Source organism: Cyprinodon tularosa, unplaced genomic scaffold (genome assembly GCF_016077235.1).
Source record: "Cyprinodon tularosa strain WSP-4 unplaced genomic scaffold, ASM1607723v1 ctg660, whole genome shotgun sequence".
In the NCBI taxonomy this organism is placed as follows: Eukaryota; Metazoa; Chordata; class Actinopteri; order Cyprinodontiformes; family Cyprinodontidae; genus Cyprinodon; species Cyprinodon tularosa.
Window position 1 is genome coordinate 223,672 of NW_024039408.1, and position 21,789 is coordinate 245,460.

A 21,789-nucleotide genomic window follows, 5' to 3' on the forward strand; every position below is an offset into this window, starting at 1 on the left:
AATCATATGTTGTCAACTATTTACATTAAAAATATCTAACTTTTAATAATATGTTTCAAAAAAGACTTGAAATTTAAAGTTTCTGACTTGATGCTTGATTGTCTTTGCTTGTTGCTCTTTCAGACAGAAGGTGTGAAAGAGAAGGTGTTTGGCAGCCTGAAAATTTGTCAGAGCTTTGCCAGACCAATGAAAGCCACTTGCATCGAATCAAGTGGTTGTCAGTTTAATCTCGAAATGGTCCCGTCATCTAATTTAATTCCTAATTCAACGCACCTGTCAGCTCAGCCCTGGTCCTCATCAGGCTCTATGAGATTCACCTGCTCACCTGATTATATAACCCGCTCTCAGACCAGTCACCAGGGCCAGATTATTATGAGGCATCAGTGAATTTAATCCAGCATGCCCGTATACCTGACTCTGCCTCCTGATTCTCTGAGCCTGCCTGAACCCCATCGGACCCGTCCTATTGTGTCTTTGGATCTCTTTCTGTGCCCTTGGCCTTGCTTTCAGAATCTCCTCTGGATTGTCTCTGGATCAAATGGCTTTCACTCCGATTCCTCCAAACCAACCCGGATGGATTCAGAAATCCCTCGAAGTTCACCAGTGACGTCAAACGTCAAACGGCTTCCCTCTGACTCTGAGAAGAAGTTCTAGTTGCTGACTCTGGTGAATCCCTCCCGACTGGCGGCATTTTCATATTTAATAAACTGTTCAAACTTCAGCTGTTTCTGGTTGGATTCGGGGTGTTCTTTTTTTCCTGTTCTTTACAGGCGGACGTGGATTTAAGGAGTAAATTGTTGTACTTTGTTTCCTTTAGAAAGCCAAACCAAGCTGCCAGTACCCACAACCCATGGTAGCTAGAAACAAACCTCTTAACAGATTCCATAATTCATTGTTTGTCAACAATATTTTCTCTATCTTGTCTCTGTTGAAATATTTTTACCCTGCACAACCATATCTAGACTGATTGGTTTGCACAACACGAAAATTCACAGAAAATTGGATTTTTCAACTTGCACAAGATGCCACGGCCGTATTGCTTTGCTATATTTGGCAAAAAGTTGCTGTTGCCTCACCAGAATGAGCACCTTTACCCCTCTCCGCTTAAGAGTGCTCCTCAGCTACCCACTACTTAGGGATAACGTAAATCGACCACTTCCGAGCATGAAAATTACATTCAGTGTCAGCAAACCCTGAAACCTGACTTAGGACTTGAAGATAAAAACTTATAAAACATTTTCTTAGTACCTCCTCTGCTTACAACACCACACAACATGTAGAAGTAGAAAACACAAAGGTTTCCAACATGTTCAAAGCCTCTTTGTTCATCTAAGAGTGACAGTAACTTCACTGCCCTGATTGAGGAGACATTTATGGCCTAAACCGCAACACGTCTATAGATGTCGCTGGTCCACCATGTTTTTCCCTGTCTGCAAAATGATAGCTTTTCCTGGATCAGATCAGGTCACAGAGCTGGCATAGATGTTAAAGACCCTTGCAGATCATAAACCAGGCTGAAGAGCTGTTGATAGACACTCACCCGGCTTCTTTAATCAATGCTGCGAAGGGTCTCTATGCAGTTTAGAAAAAGAAAACCTGCCATAAAGTGATGGAAATGAAGTGAACATGAAAAGGTCTAATAGTAAAGGATCTAAGTGTTTCTACATCTGGTAATCCTCTGCATTTAGCAAAAAGCAGCACCAGTGAGCATCTGGGTGCAGCGAGCCGCTTCATCTGAAGGTTTCATTTGCATAATGAGAACACTTACAGCTAATTTAGGGCTGTTACAGCTTAGACACTCCTGTAGAGCCCAGCTTCCACTCAAGTGTTTTTGTTCTCATCATGTTGCATTAAAACATGCAGACTCTGCTCTTCTGTTTTAACTCTAATAAGAAAAGAAGTTGGTCTCTTCTGACTTTCTGTGTGACACAGGTCTGTTACAATGTAGAGCTTTTTTCTTTGGTAAACCAACGCAGAGCAGTTCCTGAAAAAGAGGATTGTGTAATTATCTTGTACAGGAACTGTCCTAATGAAACCCTGTCACAGTTCTCGGCCCGTCAGGCATGGAGATGCACATTTTCCATTTTTCTCTGTTGAAAATGATTCCATTAATGTCTCATTATGTTAAAATATACATTAAATATCCTGCAGCGTCTCCCTTAAAATGTGCAGCACTAGTCGGTTGCCAGTTTTTTTACTCTTCCATCCAGATTATCCTCAATTCAGCACAAGACTGTGCTGTCTGCTCCAGTTTTTAATCTAACCACCATGTTCTTCTTCTAGTTTTACAGTTACAGCTTGTATTTAAGTTTTGGGTTATTGTCCTGCAGAAAGGTGAAGCCCTGACTAGCTTGGTGCATACCAGAAGGCATTGCATGGTGCAGAAAGCTGTGGTCAAACAGGTCCACATCATTAAACTTCCTCCAACATTTGCTGGGATCAACCAAAGATTCTTTGAACACTTTCTGCCAGTCTTTGGGTGTCTAGCAGCAGTAATTTATGGCTAATGCTAACATGGCTAAGGTCAGCTTCTGTCTTTTACTGGCATCTTAGCAATGGCTTTTTTGCTGCATCTCATTCTGTAAAACCAGCAGCAAAAGTCTTTCCTTCACAGTTCAGACTGAGACTTTGTTACCCAGACCACTTTAATTTGTGCTCAAAGCTTTTGGATTTCAATCTGCCAAACCTTTTCCAATCAGATTCTCTGATTGGCTTTCCATGTTGATGGAAACCATCTCACTTTCAACTTGATTTTGTTTTCCATTCCTCTAAAGGAAAGACGTACATTTTAAATGGTTTGATACTGGGAACTTTCTCATTGTTAATTGCCTTTTTTTTTGCTTTACCATTATTGCTGCAGCACTGCTTTCTGATTAGACAGAGAGGAGTTGAAACAACTATAGTGATTAGCAGCAATATATCTCAAGGTTTGGTCAACCTTGTTAGCTGCAGAATGGTTTTAACCGATAACCTATATCATGTTTGCGGCAGATGGCCGCTCATACTGAGCCTGGTTCTGCTGGAGGTGTCTGGAGTTTTTCCTCTCCACTGTCGCTACAAGCATGCTTAGTGTGAGGGATTGCTGAAGAGTTAATGAGTCGATGCAATCAGCTGGTTTTCCTTAGATAGAAAACTTTGAATCAAATTGGCTGGATGATCTGGTTGAACTGTAAAGTGTCTATAGATGGCATGTGTTGTGAATTGGCGAGATAGAAATAAACTGAATTGTTTCTTAAACAAGTTGCCTCATTTTGGACAATTTTTAAAGAGAGAAAGAGCCTATTTTCCAGTATATGAATTTCATTTTTTTAGACTTAATTTGGACTTCTCTAACCCTTATCTGCTTTTTCCTGTGTCCTGAAATCACCAAAGCTGTAGATGAAAAAAAAACCCTGTGAATTTTGTCCTACCTCCTCTTAAACGTAAATAAAGTCTTAACATGCCAGTGTTATCAGTATCTATGTAAATCAGGACAGTAAAAGCAAAAGACTCGCATTTAGCAAATATTGCACCTATTGGAGTTAAATATTGGAGTTGAGACACTTTTAACTTTAGAAACAAATTATAAACATGTATTTGTGTTTTTTTTTTAATTTATTATCCAGACATCATAGCAGCTTTCCTAACAGAGTTAACCATATGCTGGAAAATTAGTGCCTTTCTACAGAAATATCAGTTCCCACATTGAAGCGTCTCTTCTGAAACAGACGATGGATACGTCCACAAACACCTCGAGAGACTTAATCATCAGAACGGTTGTTATTGATCACATATCCTTTAGATCAAACTTAGCCTTGGTTTGAATTGTGATCAAATTGAGGTGCACTGCTCAATGCAGCGAATAAAAACACCCATTTCAGTCTTTATTAGATGCTTTCCAGATTCTGTGTGTCTGGTGGCTTTGACTCACATTCAGACAGTCTTTACCTTAATTATAGTCCTTCAAATATATTGTTGATGTCAAAATCTTTGCCCTCTTGTAGCTGCTCTAAACAAACAATTTGTTTCCTTTTTTTCCATGTAAATCTGCAAAAAAAAGCACATCTGTAATTCCTTAACTTGTGTTTTATTAATGTCTGTAAACCCTTCCTACAATCCCATCCATCTCAATGTTCCTCTTTGTTTTTTCAGATTTTCTGACCCGTTCTGGAGACACGCACCAACAAATCCAGATCAATGCTTCGTCCTGGTTGGACCAAAACCAGACTGAAAATGTTGAGGCGTGACAAACGAGGCCACAACAGCCACACATCAGCAGCTACAGATATCTCCCAATGACCTTGCTAGCAATGCAAGCAGATGAGTTCACCACAAAACAGCCTAGAGCCGGATGACTCCATCACACTTCCATTTAAACTTCCCAAGGGACAGAAAAAAAAATCAAGAAAGATGCCTCCATTAGTGGATAAAACCAGCAGCCTTTGTCAGCCTGTTAGCAAAACAGGGGGAAGGAAAATAACATGCCGAGAGAAGAGGGGGACAAAGAAAGACTAAATGATGCAGGTAACACTGGTTTTAGATGGAGAAAAGGTTTCAGAGACAGTAACCTTCCTCTAAATGGGACGGCTACCATTTGACCTGCTTTCAGAGCAACAAGAACACAGAGGAAGGATCTAGAACAACAAAGCAGTTTGGACAAATGGTCTGGGAAAGGACACATGTTCACTGCATCTATTATAATGAGCCAGAGCATCACCCAGTCAGCTACTATATGCATCCAATCAGTGTGTGGATGCAAACATAAACAGCCTGTTGAGCTTCTGACCAGAAGATTAAAAAAATGGAACCTTCGACTTAATAATCACAATTACGTCTGTTCAGTCCTGTGGCTAAAATACCTGTTTTAAAACGGAAATATTTCAGTGGCCAGGAGTTTTAACATGTGCCTCCATTTGATTCCTTATTGACTTTATGTTATTCTATGGAGTGAGGTTCACTCCAATATTATTTCAAGGAAACAACACTTTTTGTAAATGCAATCCAGGAATGAAAATAAACAAAAATAGTTTTTTTTTTTTTTTAGAAGTAACATCTGTTTTCGCAGATGTTGTCTTTTCAAGTTATTTAATTTTTTTTATTTGATCCTTTAAAAAATATCTTTTTCAAATCTATCTTTTTCTGATCAAGTTAAAAAAAATGACGTTCTTTCAAAATAGATTTTTACAGATCAAATTCTCTTTCCTGGACCAACAAAAACTTTGCTGCTAATGTAAAAGAAAATCATCTTAGCTCCTCACTTCACCCTCAGAAATAAAGAGAACATGATCTGTACTCAATTTGAAAGAAAATGCAATTTGTTAAAATCTGACAAAAAAAAAATTAGAATAAAACTAAATAAAAATTATCCAAAAAATAAAATATGAAAAAATTTTCTTTAAAATGGCAATTTTTAAAAGTTTCATTTCTGGATTGCATTTGTCTGAAATTTCCGTTTACAAAACATGTTCTTTGTATACAAAAATAATGGAACAAAATTCCCCCCATACCACAGTATATTCCTCCTCAGTAGGCAACTGAAAGTTTGATGTATGAAATTAAATCTATTCCAGATAGCTGAGGTAATTCTGAGAGCAGAAACCCAGATTTGATCTGAAATTGCTCAAAGCCAATAGGGAAACCATTTGAAATATCATCTGAACACACAAGTTTCCTTTAAGCTATACAACACATATTCACAAGCATTTTTACCAAAGAGAGAAAAACCACTGAAACTAAAAAGATGAAACACTACTGGGGCTCCACCTACCCTCCACCGTGATGAAGGGGTTTGTGTTGGAGTTGAAATCCAGGCTGAGGCAACCACCAGTTGCTTGGTCATCAGTCTCTGTCCTGCTAGCATCAAAGCCTTTTCCTTCAAATGAGCTCAGCTGTTGAAGCTTAACGCCACAAAAGTCATCATCTTTAGCGCTGTCATGTTTGGGGGACGTCTTCTCTTCAATTAGTGGGCCGACGCTTGCTGAAGGGTAAAGGTCTCCAGTAATGAACCCTCTGGGGCTAAGAGGCACTGGAAGCACAATCTCTCCCAGCTCACAGCCCTCATGATGGGTCTCTAATGGCGAAAGAGGAAAGCCAACGCTTTGGTCCTTTAGAGGGGGTAACGGGGTGAGGCAGAGTTGGGGCTCAGGTGGGGTTTGCCGTAAATCGAGGTGTGTGGCGCCAGCAGCAGAAAGGGTCGGCGGCGGCGTTGGTGGTTGATCCTCTGCAACAGTTAGTGAGCGTTTCATGGAGTGCGATGAGCGGCGGGGGCCCAGTTGGGTGGATTCTGGTCCATCTCCGAGCGGGTATTTATCAGGCAGCTCCAGGCTGGAAGGTACCAACAGGTGGGAACATTCAGACATCGCACGCCGCATTGCCTTCCTCTGTTGCTGGGCTCGGCCCATGAAGCAGGGCTGCAGCTCCTCGTCTTCCTCAACCTCCTCGTCTTCGCTGTTGTTTTCTGAGGAGCCCTCGACTGATTTTTGGTCTCCAAGATGAGCCGTGACTGCAGTCACATTCCTTCCATCCTCCCTTAGGTGGTCGTCAGGGTCTTCTCCAAAGATGGGATGATGAGGGACCACATGGTGCGTGGCGAACTTTGGGTCGGATTCAGAGAAACTGGAATTGTTCCACGATTCAGGCAGAGGCTCCTTGCATAGTGCAGCCCCTGTCAGAGAGACTTCAACCGAGTTCGGATGTTCTGCAGTTATAGACGATGATGGTTCAACGTGTCTGATGGCAGATCTGGGAACTGGTGACAGCGACATTGCGGCGCTGCACGGAGCGGAGGGTAGACGACCAGGGGATGCTGGGGAAGGAGATGGGGAAGAGGAGAGAGGGCTGTCTGGGCTTTCCGCCGTGCTGCCTAGTGAGGCGTTACCCACAGACGCGCTGCTTGACATGCCCCCACCTCTGCCAGGAACCTTGAGCGCTGCATCCATGCCGCCTGCGCGAGGCTGTTCAAAGAGGCAGAGTTTGTCTTCATCTGTAAGTCCTGCAGGCATCGGTCCGCCGCTCATCCCTATGCCCTGAGGGGCACCCATGTCTGCGCCCGATGGGTGCTGCCAATCCCAGCCCTGGACCGGCATGCTGGACGGTACCTTACACAGCTCACTGTACTCTGAGAAAGGAGAGCCAGGCTGCTGATTGGAGAGGGAAGACATGCCGTCTCTCCTTTCTGTTCACTCAACGCCTCTTCCCAAGTTTCCAAGTGTGTCTCGCCTTTGATTTCAAAAAGAGATCTTTACCAATGTTCAACAATCCTTCGTTGTCCTCCGTTGTTCTTTTGGTGACTCAGGTGTGCTCTGCTTTCTGTCAGTGCGTCTCTGCTCTGAACTCAATCACACAGATACAAACTGAATCAGTCTGCTTTTTCTCTCTCCCTCTCTCTCCCTCTCTCTGGTCCTCATGGCTCATTGCAGTCATCATGTGACTAAGTTGTGGATTCCTATTGGCCAGTCGGTTCCTAGATCCCACCTACCTGTGGTGGAGTGAGTGAGCCCCCTCCTCCTCCTGATCTTCCATCAGCCCTTTCTTTCTGTTGCTGTGCCTTTTGGCAAAACGTAAAATCAAACACAAAAAACCTGATCTTCCCCCCGGAGGAACCTTGAGTATTTGCTGAGGACCGGTAAAGAAGAAATACAAACTTGGGTCTTTATCTCCTACAAATGTGTACTTAAATAGACACAACTCCCAAAACCAATTCAGTCATATTATGCTGGCATTTATCTTCCTAAATATGCAAACTGTGAGTTTCAAACATTTTCTATATAAAGTTAATTCAACAAGTCCAACCGAAAGTTTTCAGTAAATGTAAAATACATGTTTTTTTAGGTCTGTCCATTTTAATGTTCGCTTATTTAACATTCTCCTTATCAAGAGAAAAAAACATGTAAATCAGCTTAAGTATGTCTATTTGCTGCTCTATTTGGTCTGTATGAAGCAACTTTTAGGAATTTTGAAGGACAGTGAGACTAATAGGGATCATGTAATACATATTTAGATGCAGAAAAGCCTCTTTGTTTGTACTTTTAAACAGTTATTATTTATAAATATGCACATTTTATCAGTAACTGAGTAATCAATTTGACATGAAGCCAGGAAAATGTTCAGGAGAGACAGACATGCTTGTGCATGCACAAATACAGTCATGCATGTTATAGCTCCGCATGTTTAGTTTTACTTCCTGCAAACCTGTACTCAGCAACCCTGATCTGTCCACAGCTGTAGATCTGGAGCCTATGATTTAGCTTCTTTGATCAAGGTGTCTCTCCTAATCTACCAAACAACAGAGGAGAAACATCAAAGAGCTCTTCTTGATTTTTGTTGTTAAATTTAGGTTGAATCTGATTTTAATTCAAAATGAAAACACTTTCCTGGACTAAAAATAACTCTGCAGTTGATGTAGATCTTCTCTTCACTCCTCAATAAAAAAGCAGCTTGTTTTGAGTTTTAACTTTGTGTGGAGGACTTGATTGATTTATTGACTTTTTTGATCTCACAGTGGAGAAATGTATTATGACTGTGATTAGGCAATAATGACAGGACTTCAGGAGAATGCTGGTATACGTGGTGAGAAAGGAATCTAGTTATGCTGCTATAGGCTTAAGCTGCTGGAGGACATAGGGACAACTTTACATCTTTCTATCTCTATTCTCCCACTCTGCAGAATCTGTTAGTTCAATCTCTAACGTTCTGCTCTCTCTGCTTTTTCTCATAGTAGCTTCATCTGGTCTGTTCCTGTTTGGCTGTGACTCCATCCTGGAGAGAAATATCAGCTGTGCTGCTGCCATCAATACCTTAGATAATAGATCATAGACCTGTGCCTGTTCTACAGTTTTTATTCCTGTTTCTCTTCTAGACATAGCTAGGGGTTCCGCTTTTACTGTGACTAACTGTATTTTCTCTGTTTTATCCGTTCTGGTACTAGTAACGTGTTTATTTGGGGAGTGTTGGCCTAGTCGTTAGAGCACTGCGCTTATGCTCTGAGGAGGTTGCAAGTACCCGGTTCGATTCCCACAGCCTCCACTGAGTGTCCCTGAGCAAGACCCTTAACCCCACACGGCTCCCCAGGCGCCACATGATGGCACCTGGCTGCTCTCAAAGGGGATGGGTTAAATGCAGAGGTAAATTTCTCCAATGTCAGATAAGTTCAAGTGAAGTTCTGGGGTGAAAACTGGCCCAGATTCAGCTCTACTTTTTCTTTCCCAGAAAGGGGCTACAATGGAACTGGTTTACTGTAACCTTTTCTAAGATGTAAAGTATTTATAGATCACTGTTTTATGTCCCTATTGTGCGTCTTCTTATTTCTACTCAAACCCCAAGTTGGCCTAAGCAGAAGGCTAATCAGGCTGAGCCTGGTTATTATTAACATTTTTCCTCTCCACTGTCACTTCATGCATGCTTAGTGTGAGGTGTGCCAAATACATGACAAAATGTCTACCTTAACCACATGCTCATCCAGGAGGAGCAAATCCTACAAAGTCAATGCTTGTATGCAATCAGCTGTTTTTCTATGACATCTGTTGTAAATTAGCTCTATAGAAATAAACTGAGATGAATACAACATTTTTTAGAAGCAATCTGAAATTATACCAAGACCTGGCGTTCCATCAGGAGCTGGATGATTCTGTTCTATATAGAGTTTTCTAAAAGAATACATTTAAAGTACCAAGAGATCTGAGGGTTAATTTACATAAACAGTAGAACTGTCAACTTTTCAGTTTCCCGTTTGCCTGAGTCTAACTACTTTAGTAAAACATACTGTTTAGAAACTTTATTAGGTTAAAAGGACTTAATATTAACTGTGTAGCATTGATAAGATGTCCTCATAGTTGTCAGAATCTACTAAAGAAGGTGTAGATATAACAAACAAGAGGAACCCAAAGACAGAGCCTTGGAGAACACCAAACAAAAATGGATGTGGGGGATAGTTTTGTTATAAACCAGCCATAAAAACATTACCGAACAGGTAGAATCTGACAACTTCAGAGCCGATTAATCTCATTAACCCAACACACAATTCAAACTAAGGGTGAGTGTGGTGGAAATGTGAGGATTATCTGAGGGCAGAAAGTGACAGGCTTCTGTTGGCTGAATTTAACATACACTGCCAGTCAAGCCACCCGGCAAGTCCGGGCGTTCCCGAGGCTGTTGGATTACACTGAGGGCTAAATGTCAGCACAAAACAACAATTTATGAAAAAGTCAGATGGGCACATGGGGACAAGGCAGGACTGGGAAGGAGGAGTAGGAGGCAGATAGATGAGGGCCGACAGATGGAGTCTAGAGGCATTAACATGAGGAGGGGAGAGTGGCAACAATGGAGGAAAGGAAAATGGGAATTCATATGTTTGTGTAGGTTCACAACACAAAAAGCCCTGGAAATAAAATGAGGCTAGGCTAACAGGTGGGATAGTTTAAATTATTCTACCATTCTACCCCAAAATATCAAGGAAAACAATAAAGTACAGCCTGAGGCGTAAAGGACCGATAAAGATAAAATGTTTGTTAACTTTTTAAAAGGATTCATCTTTCAAAAAAAAAAAAACAAAAAAAACAAAGACGCACATAACTTCTAGAGCAGCCCAGAATTAACGCGTTAATTCAAAATAAAAGCTATATAGTATATTACTAATTGTTTTATAAATGATGATGGGTCTAAAATATCTAAATATTTTACTTCTGATTATGATGCTAACATTGACACGATTTAATTTTAGCTGAGACTAAATTTTGTTGCACAACGAAGATTCAATCCAAAAAAAAAATAAAATAAAAAATTGTTAACACTTAATATCCAAAGTTAGCAGAACTGTCACTACCCGATTTGTACCAGAAGCTCGATCCGTGCCATCAGCTCATTTGCGCATGTGGCACCATATTTACATCCGGGTTTCAATAAATAATGTAATTATGGCATTAAATTTACTTATTTCTATCCTTAACTCACTAAAGAATACCAATACACAGTTTAAAACAATTTTTTAATGATTTTACTGAGACAATTTTGATGCTTTTTAAATTCTCTTCATTAAACTGCTTCTCTGACATCATCAGACATGCTCAGAGTAGGCATACAAATATGATTAAACCATGTTTATCTGCATTTTAGTTATTTCTTTCTTCAGGCTTCGCACTGTATACCATAATATTAACACAAAATGAAAACATAAAACTCTAAAACCTTAAAAAGTTGGCTCCCTGAAGTAGCGTAGGATCCCATTACCAACACAGGTCGGGCACAGACCAGTGATAAAACAGAAAGGATTTTAATGGATTACATAGTACAGGAAATACATTATTAACCTTTAACACAATATACTTTAATGCAATTACTATTTTGGGGGAGGGAAAAACTTAATTTAGGTATGTTTCCAAATTAAAATATGTATATCTGTAGTATATTCGTCACCTCATGTCTGTAGCTAACAGTGGTTACAACTCACGCTCTTCAAGTCGTGTTCTTTACACTATTCCCAGGATCAACACAGATCTTGGCAAAACATTTTTCTGTAAAGCACCATGGTCGTGGCACAATATTCCAAACTCCCTCCAATTACGGACTCTTATTACGCTACAGCATTTTAAATCACTATTGAAAACCGCTTGCACAAAGAATTGTAACTGTTATTCTAGAGTCTACTTTATGATTGATTTTATTATGTTGTCCTGTGTTCTTATATGTCTCACTGTACTGCTGCCTCTCGGCCAGGTCTCCCTCGAAAAAAAAAGAGATTTCATCTCAAGGGACGTCCTGGTAAAATAAAGGTTAAATTAAAAATAAAATAAAATATGTATATCTGGTTCATGTACCAAAACGCTGCCAATACGCCATTAAATAGCTGTAAGTTAGAAACACGTTCAGCGCTCGTCTGGAACTCGTCAGAGACGTTGATACGCATTGAAATTTTACGCATAAGTTATGCGCACGTAGGTTTTGAATAAGCTACACGCCACGACTTATGAGTAACTTGAACTTAACGTATGTTAACGATCAGATAACTTACCTGTAACGTAACGGAATTTTGCCGTATGCCAGATACGTATGCCAGATGTATCTCAATGTACTCGCTTACTGTCGACGTGTTTCAGCGTACTTTAGCTAAATCGTCAAGGGGCTTGATATAATGAAATATGTTGCTAGTTCCTGTTAGTTTTCAGCAATACCAAATTGTGTTTAAACATGAAGATCTTTACAATTAAATCTGTTTAAAATATTAATTTTTCATCAGTGTTTTGTTTTTTAGCTAAAGATGATTGGTTGTGGCGTCCTTAGTTGCTTCTGACTGGTATTAAAATGAATTGATAAAAACATCCAACCTCCACTGATGATGTAACAGCACCCAGTGGATGGTGCGCCCTACGCTTCGGGGAGGTGGCATTTTGAGCACAGCTCCAGCAGATTTGGTATTTTGGTGACCCGTCATGAGTCTGACTTAGAGGAAGTGCAAGGAGAAGCACAGCAGGGGGCTGTGTCACTAACAATCAGGCATCAGGGTGCACTGATGCAGCTTTTTAACATTTTCCAGAGGAAAACTTCAGAAACGTGGATATCAGAATTCTAAATGTTGCCATAAGATGTTTGGTTTGAACTCATTTAGTTAAATCTCATCGTGTGACTTAACCTTGTTACCATCTGAGAAGGTTCTGCTTTCATAGCTTCTTCAGTCCGGCTTCAAACTTCAAAAATCACCATCTGTCTCTTTTTATAGAACTATCTAGACGGCGGGCCCCGTGGACGCCCAGGTAGACGGGTTGATTTCACCACGTCTGGCTGGCAGAAGCTATGATTACCCATGAGCTGTGGTGTTAGCCGGTCCTTCAATAAAATAAAAATCCCTCAGTTTCCTCTAAATACAGAACAGCAGGAGATAAAGGAGAGCTGATCACAGGTGTAGAGGAGGAGGAGAAGGAAAATCCAAGACAGGATGAAGCGGCTGAGCTATAAATCTATTTATAGCTCAGCATCCCACCACAACACCCCCCAAACGCCTATTGTTTCCTCGCTAGCCCCTATTCACATTAGTCGCCAGAAGCCTGCCTCATGTTGCTACGGCAACAGGCACCCCGCAAGAGGGGTGGCAGAAAAACCCCTGGTGGGCCAGCTGAAGGGAGGATGTGGAGAGGATGAGGGGATTGAGAGCAGCTGGGTGAACATCTATACACTTCCAACACTTTATAGACGCAGTTAGAGTAAACTTCACTGGAAAACATGAAGACCTGGTCCAGTAGTTCAGAGCAGAATCAAGACATCCATCCTCTGTGAACCTTCTAGTACCCTCCAACCACAGATATTCTTAGGATAGAATACGCTTAAAGTGGAGAATAACTGGGACAAGGCTTATAAACCTTTTAATTATAACCTGCAGGTAGAGAGGGTAGAGTATGTTTGTTCAGCTTCTGAGAGACAACATGTGGTGGAAACCCTTAATGGCTGCAGTTAAAGCTGTAGCTCTTTTGGGTCTCTAACTTAAGACTTAGGCAACGGCATTTCGTTTTAGACAGCTTTCATGACATTTCCCCCCACTTGCATAGTTGTTTACTCTGACTCCACCCTTTCACTGAATAAAATGGTCTGACCAGGAGATGGCACATCTCTTTAGATCACAAATCATGACAGAAAGAATATTTTAGTACAAAGATTGATGTCTAAAAAGGAAATGTAGGGGACCATCCAGCCAAAGGCCAGCAAAGGGCCAGGTAAGGAACAGCAAAGTGCCAGTTAAGGACCAGCAAAGGGCCAGGTAAGGACCAGCAAAGGGCCAGGTAAGGACCATCCCAGGGCCAGGTAAGGACCAGCCAAAGAGCAGGTAAGGACCAGCAAAGGGCCAGCAAAAGGCCAGTCAAGGGCCAGCCAAAGACCAGGTAAGGACCAGCCAAAGACCAGGTAAGGACCAGCCAAAGACCAGGTAAGGACCAGCAAAGGACCAGGTAAGGACCAGCAAAAGGCCATTCAAGGGCCAGCCAAAGACCAGGTAAGGACCAGCCAAAGACCAGCTAAGGACCAGCAAAGGGCCACATAAGGACCAGCAAAGGGCCAGGTAAGGACCAGCAAAGGGCCAGGTAAGGACCAGCAAAAGGCCAGTCAAGGGCCAGCCAAAGACCAGGTAAGGACCAGCAAAGGGCCAGGTAAGGACCAGCAAAGGGCCAGGTAAGGACCAGCAAAGGACTAGGTAAGGACCAGCAAAGGGCCAGGTAAGGACCAGCAAAGGACTAGGTAAGGACCAGCAAAGGGCCAACCAAGGACCAGCAAAGGGCCAGCCAAGGACCAGCAAAGGGCCAGGGAAATGTTAAACGGCTACTACTGTATAGATATACACCAAAGAGTTACATAATTACGGCACAAACTGAGGATTTCTTGCTATTTCTTGCCATACTGCCCTCCTTCAAAAACCATTTCCTACAAACCCCTCTAATTTCCTTTTTTCACCTCTGTCACTATAATGATTCTATAAGGTCTTCTGCCTTTAAAGGTGAGCTACGACCTAGAGAACGTCCACCCTGAATACCAAAGCCTTTCTTCCAGAGGACTCAAACATAAACCAGATTCAATGAGACCAAAAATAGAAAGCACTCATGGTCTACAAAAGGCTGTTGTTGGTACATGCAGTATGGTTTTCCTTCTACATATCTGTTGCTGTTCTTGTAGAAATGTTAGCTGATACTCAGTCTCTATGGCAACCCCTGCTCGTTGATCTTTTTTTCCCCCTCCGTCTGTCTTTTCCCCCAAAGCCACCTCATGTCTTAGCCCATCTCCATCTCAGTCGCAGTAGGAAAACTTCAAAACAACAACTTTGTGACCTTTAGTGACATTTTACGTCCATTTAATCTCTTACAACGTGATCTTTCAAACGGGTTCATGTGAACGCTGCGCAGTGAGGAAAAGAAGGAAATGGCACTGGAGTGATGCTGATAATGGTTTGCATATTTCACCCTGCTGCTGAAGCTCTCATGGCAAGTTGTGCAAAACACCACCTGCTCATCTGCCTCGTCCAATCATCATTAGTGCTCAACTTCACCTAAAGGAGCAAATATAAGGGGTTTGACCTCATGCTGCCAAATATGAAGCCAAGCATTTTCAGCTGTTATGTATGAGACTGAGGATGAACCAAACAGATGCATCTGATTCTCTATTCATAAACTCAAAAAACAACAAAGTGAAAGCAAAGGGAGACAACAATGACCTCTAGAACACAAAGGCATATTTAATGGAGAAAGTCTAAATATCAGAGATCGGCTAAATGAAAACATACATACATTGACTGCCATTGATTTTCTGTCATTTTCAACTCTTTTTATGCCCTAAAACCGATTATAACCCTAATACTAACCATTAACATAGCTAATCCTAAACGCCAGAACATAGCGAATCGGATTGTGCGTCCGATCCAACACGATTTCTGCAGGGGGCAGCATAGCTTCGACTAAGATAGACCCCAGGTCTATTTTAGTTGGACTACGCAGCAATTCAGCAGCAATTTCATGGGTCTGACAGGAGGAGAGACGCTTTGGGGGAGAAAATACTAAAGAAAATCTGTTAATCGCACGGGAATGAGTCGTTTTTGAGTCGTACATCGCGTATATCAGGACAGACTGGTGCAAAAACAATGACCGAAACGTTAAAATAGAAAACTATACCTATGATAGGACTTCAGGAGGACAGAAAACAGATAAAGTCGTGATCCTCTCTGAGCTTAACAAAAAACTAAATATGAGGGGCAGACAGAGCAGGTTCCTCACCTCTTTATGGAAAAAAAGAAAGATAAACTTGGATAAACTTCCCAGATCCCTCTATGAGAATCACCTTTCTATCTCAGTCAGCATAGAAACCACTCCACGGTGTTTATGGCTGTGTTTTTCTTTTATTTAGACGTAGATGTCATTATGTTTTTAACCCTGTAATGCCAAATGTATCATATTTGATACATACGGTTTCTGAAATATTTTGCGTCTGACACCTTTTGCATAATTTAATGGTAAAAACTTTGCTCAAAATCCTATTTTACACAATCAGATATACCTGATAACAGAGGGCAGAAGACTGCACAAAAAATAATCTTGACTTATCGCATAGTAATAAATTATTAATATCAAAAATGTATTTCTGTTTTTTCTTTTTACGTATTTTGTTAAAAGGGCAAATAAGGACTTAAAACAAAAAAAAAAGCAATTTTCTGTTTTGTTTTATTCTTGGATTGGGCTTTAAAGGGTTAAATATATGTGCATTCTCTATCTGTTGTGGTTTGAGATGCTACACAGACTCGTTAAATGGGGCTTTGCATTATAGAATGCACAACATAACTTCTCATAATCTGTCCAAGTCAAATGTGGGAAGTTGTTTTAATAAAGAATCTCTGCTCAGATCTACCCACCCTGCCTAATCAGAGCTTCTGTATATGGAGTCAGTTTGACATGGAAAAAAAAAATGGGATTGGAGATAAAAAATGTGTACGCTTCTGATGTGTTCAGACCTTAACCCTAAACTATACCCAACTCACATTAAGGTGAGAAACCAGGAAAATGTCCTCACTTTACTCACTAAGATACCAAGACAAGAGCACACACACACACACACACACACACACACACACACACACACACACACACACACACACACACACACACACACACACACACACACACACACACACACACACACACACAGATGTATATTTATATTAGGGATGGGACTTTAATGTGTTTATTCATATTAATTAATCTAAACTCACCTCAACTTTATTTATAGAGCACATTTAAAACTACCGGGGTTGACCAAAGTGCTGTACAGGAACATAAGATAAAAACTGATGGCCAAAATACATAAACACATTACAAAAAGAAAATGGAATAGAGATAAAATATAATAGGATAAATGTTTCTATTAAAATACATTTTAAAATAAAATAGAATTTCAAATAAAATGTTGCGAAATGTCCACTTAGACTTGATTAGAAGCCAGGGAGAAGAAGTGTGCTTTTAGAGATATGCGCTAAAGTCCATTTGTGTTCTGTTTCCTCTACACCTGTAAATCTGACATCAGCACCACAAGCGTTTGTTAACTGGTGGTAAAACCATCTCAGTGGCATAAACAAACATTTACAACAATCATGTCAGCCGGGCCAGATCGGACCAGATGACAATCTTCAGAGCCACCGCCTGAAAAACTAAACACCTCCTGCTAAAGTGGGCTGCAACATTGATTGTTTGTCTTATTAACTGTCTAAGGGAGGAGGAAGTATCCTCACTGGTATATATAGGTTTGAAATTCACTAAATGTTACATGTTGATGCTGAGCTGTTAACAGCAAAGCTTCAACACTATGGTCATTAGTCTGTTGTCAGTTTTAGAAATGAATTTTTAACTTATGCATACAGAAAAAGTTCAACTTTTTATATTAATTGTGATCCAATTAATATTAATGTACTTTAAAGAAGCAGTTTTTTTTAAAGCTACAGTGTGTAATAATTACAGGGATATACAGTCAGAAATGTAATATATTATACATAACTATGTTATTTATCATCATCTACGAGCTCAGCCTCTTAACCTTAATATTTGCGTTGCCTTAGAATTCGTTATTTATAATTACATAGGAGTGGGTCTCGCAGCCATGGAGGCAGACATCTTTGCGCTACGGCAGCGCAGAGCCAACAAACTAGCGATTGCGAGATCGCCAAAACGTCACAACGATGTAGAAAAAATAACGGGTATATTTATTATCTTAAGTCTACATGAAATCTATACCCTACACAGACTAATGAAATACTATCTGTAAAATTATCTATGTAAACAAACCTCATCACTTGAGAAGGTAGGTGATGCGGACGTCGTGGAAGACATTTTGTCCCGTAACGCTCGCCGTACTGTTGGGGGGGAGAAGCGGTGGGGGGAGATGTTCATGTTGCTGCAGTCTGCAGTCTGACCGCTAGATGTCGCTAAAAGTTACACACTGTAGCTTTAAACAGGTTGCATAAAAATATCAGTGTTTTTTCGATAGCTAAATGATTATAACTTTCAACGAATCTGATGGTTGATTATTTAGGAGCAAAAAGGGTTTTTGAATAGAAACGTTTTTTTGTGGTTGATGTTGTTATGGGCTTAGATTAAAATGGGATTCATTGTGACTAATTAATTACAGAATGTATAATTAACATGACTGAAAAGTCTTAATAGATCCCGACCACTAATATATGTACAATCATAAATGCTTCGGAGAACGTTTCTGAATCTCATGATATTTCCATGTATTAACATAAATATTAACCTTCATGCTAGGAAAGCTGTCCTGTCTTATCCAATCGGAAACTGTTCCTAACATCTCGGTTGGCCTGTCAACCCTTTCTGTCCGCTCAGACCAGACAGTCCTCTGCCTCTTGTCTGTTTACCGACCCTTTTTCTTTTAATTTCTTTTGACATCGTTTTTTGAGGCAGTGCTCTATTTTAGATTTATTCCATCCAACCTGAAGTTTAAAAGGTTTCCTTATTTACAAAATGTTTTCTTTACAAATCAACACAGACTGCCAGTTAAAGTGACCATCCAGTTAGTCATCTGTAGAATGAAACATGTCAAGAAAAACATAAATAAATAAATTAAAAATATATATATATATTGAAGACATAAGGAACAAGATGTGATTCCTGGCAGACTAGAATAGAGATCCAGTATTACACTTTCTCTACACCACAGATTCAACCTGCACCAGCGCTAAATAAAACTGGACAGTATAGACCTACCTTTTTTTAGCTCACATCGTGGCTAAGTAAAGCTCAGAACATAAAGTTGCTGATATGAACAGAAAAGCAGGTCATAGATGATAGAAAACTTTTAAAGGAGTAAAAAGAGGACCTCCAAACAGCCTGTAGGGATTATTATCATCTGCTTCTGAGGCAGAAAATTCTTAGCTGTAATTTTTTAGGCTGTTTTTTTTTACTTTGCTTTGGCTATATTAAAAGGGTGGTGTGTGGTTTAGATGTGGGCTGTCAGTATCTAATTCATCTTCAAAATGTTAAGCCAGGGTCACGCCACCTCCCTCTGACTGCAGTTTCTTTCTATGTCCAACTGGTTAAGGTAAGTACTGTATAGAGGCTCCTACTACACATAGCGTGGGGTGATGTCCCAGTCTGTGGAGGACTTTGCTGCATTTAGCACCTCTATCCTTCACTCAAGATGAAGGCATTGGAGCTATGGACCGGCCCGCCTGTTCCGCAGACCTGAATCTGATTAAGAACATCTGGGACATCATCTCTCGATTCATCCACCAGTGTCACGTTACACCACAGATTGACAGGACAGAGGTAAGGTAAAGGCTGATTTATACTTTGAAACTAGGTGGTCAGCGTAGGTGTTATAGTGAATGCAGAGTTGTAGGTGACCGCAGACAGGAAGCCTCTGATTGGTCAAATCTACATCCGCACTACACTATGCATTTCCTGTTTGGTACCTTACTGGCTTGTTTTGTTTGTATTACCGCCATTGTAGAAAACGACTCGTGGAGTTGGACCAGCTAGTCCACCTTTATCCGCAATCGTTTTTGCCCTCATGTTCCTTCGTTGTCGCACAACCTTGCCCCTACTTCCTCATTGCCTCGGCCATATCTAGAATCACAGCTCACTCCTGATTGTCCCTCTTGCATGGTGGTGTGGCATTACCACGCTTCAATATTGGGCATAAATGAAAAATATCTGCAACAAGCTCACTGCGACACACTGCTGCGGGAAGATAACCAGACCTTAAAGAGGTGTTCTGGTGCTCAGGGAGGGGCATTAGATCAGAGTAATGACCGCGGCAGAGAGTAGACAAGAGCCGGGCAGAAGTGGGTGGAGCTACAAGAGGAGGACGATTGGTAACAGTTCTTCGTAGGGTTAAATTAAAATGGCTTTTTTAAAGCCATCTATAAACCTGTGAAGAACATTCCCAACTCCATCCTATGTCATCATAATCTTTTCTAACACTTATATTGAAAACAGCTTAGTCTCTGTGCTCCTTCACCCTACATATATGCCCAGATTTAGGGTCCCAACATGACAAGGGCTCAGGAGAAGATCAGAATTTTCTAATTCTAACAACCATCACAGGTGTAGTTTGCAGGTGTTGTTCTCGTGTTGCTGTGATCGCCATAAACGTGCCGCTTGCATTGCTGGAAGCGCCTGTCACGTTCCTTTGCATCATAGCACTCGTAAACATGTCTCTACAAAGAGATATAACATGTAAATTAATCTCTTTGGTTCCTGGAACCTACAGATCCCTACAGTTCTCCTGAACTCTGTAAAACAGTCCTTCAACAATAATATCTACAACCTAAACTCCTCATGGAAAGTAAGCGGCAAACTCTTGTTCTGGACTGCGGTCTGTTTCCTGATGCTAACATCTGTTTGCTAATTAGGTCCAATTCAGAGAGAAGGAACCATAAGAAATTAGGCATGTAGCGAAAATCATTAACTGAAATTAGGCTGCTAGAAAATAAAAGCACAGGAGATAGTTAAATTTGTTCCTGACATTTAAAAGCTCAAAAACGACTATCATCTCAATGCAGTTCTTTCTAGGGGGTAGAGAAGGGTGGGTCGGTAGGTGTACCACCATACCGCCTTATTAGAAATATTAGGATATGATATTGTTCATCTGAGCTTCTAGAAAAAGTTCCCGTTTGCTGAGCCTTTTTAAAGCCATTTTTATCACATCTCAAGTACGGCTCACACAGCTGCCCCGGAGCCATCTCAGGAGGAACCCCAGAAACATGTTGGTCAGGAATCTTTAGAAAAACAAATCCCACAATGACTCACACTCTGCTGCAGAAGTTAGCTGTTGGCTCCTAAATCGACGCCGATGAGGAAAAGAAACGTGACATTTTCACCCAAAGCCGTCAAAAGACATTAGCTGGCCACAGCTCCCGGTGGTGCCGTACTGTAAATGTGGCCCTTCCAGGCTACCGTCTAACAGCCTGTTGTGAAGCATCAGAAAAGAACCCTATGTGGTGAAAATGGACCTCTGATACAGCGTTTTTATGCCTTTTGAGGATCTGGGCTTGTCCTCAAATAGCCTTAGTGTAGAGTTGTGTAGAGTGTGCGTGTCGGCGTCTGTGTGTTTGTGCAGAAAAACAGGGGAAACGTTATTGATGCAGCTTTTATAGAAATCTAACACCTGTTTTTTTTAGCTGTTTCTGATAGAAAAATAAAAAGATTTCGATATGGTGAGAATGAAATGTACTTATTTTAGATTATTTTTGACCTAGCTAATATTCATTTGTTTAAAGTAGAGTTTTGGGGTTAATTAATGCTTACAAATAAGGAAATATTAATCTAAATTTGTAGTTTTAGAACATATGGTTTGTGTACCGTAGAGCTAATGTTGAGTCCAGCAGCAATAAGTGGTTGTAAAAGTGATTTGTTCTTTGGTTGCTGGTTAAGAATGTAAGATAGCTGAGAAAACAGACATCAACACATAAAAACATGCATGTGATGGTTTTGCTTTAATAACTTTTGCTATAAACTGCTAAGCTTTCTCCTTCTCTTCTTTCCTTACTTCCCATATTCTCTCATTCCTCACTTATTCTTTCCTCAGATTAATCTGAAAACCCTTCCTCCCTCACCCTGCATGTCTTTATTCCCTTTCCTTATCGTTCACCACACACCCTATCCTCCTTACAGGGCTTAAATACCAGTTTTTCTGACACAGAGGCACACTTAGACCATGACACAACCTCTCATTAAACAGAAAGCTCAGCCAGCTGCACCATGTCCCTTTTCTCAAGTGCACCAATATTTAATTCTCACACAGTTTGTATAAATCAAATGTGAACAAACACTTTAAGAAAGA

The 21,789-nt window shown here is 40.7% G+C and overlaps 1 protein-coding gene across 9 annotated transcripts in view; it reads right to left on the reverse strand.

The window, feature by feature from the left end:
• Positions 1–21,789, reverse strand: part of LOC119799535 (microtubule-associated protein 4-like) — a 153,030-nt gene that overhangs the window by 30,615 nt on the left and 100,626 nt on the right. Inside the window, exon 1 of one of the 9 annotated variants that reach the window (XM_038309482.1) lies at positions 5,747–7,325. The exons of the other annotated variants lie outside the window; for them this stretch is intronic. Within the exon in view, the coding sequence (XP_038165410.1) occupies positions 5,747–7,139 (1,393 nt within the window). The 5' untranslated portion in view covers positions 7,140–7,325. Of the gene's footprint in view, positions 1–5,746; positions 7,326–21,789 lie in introns of those variants that run through there. 9 annotated transcript variants of the gene reach the window in all.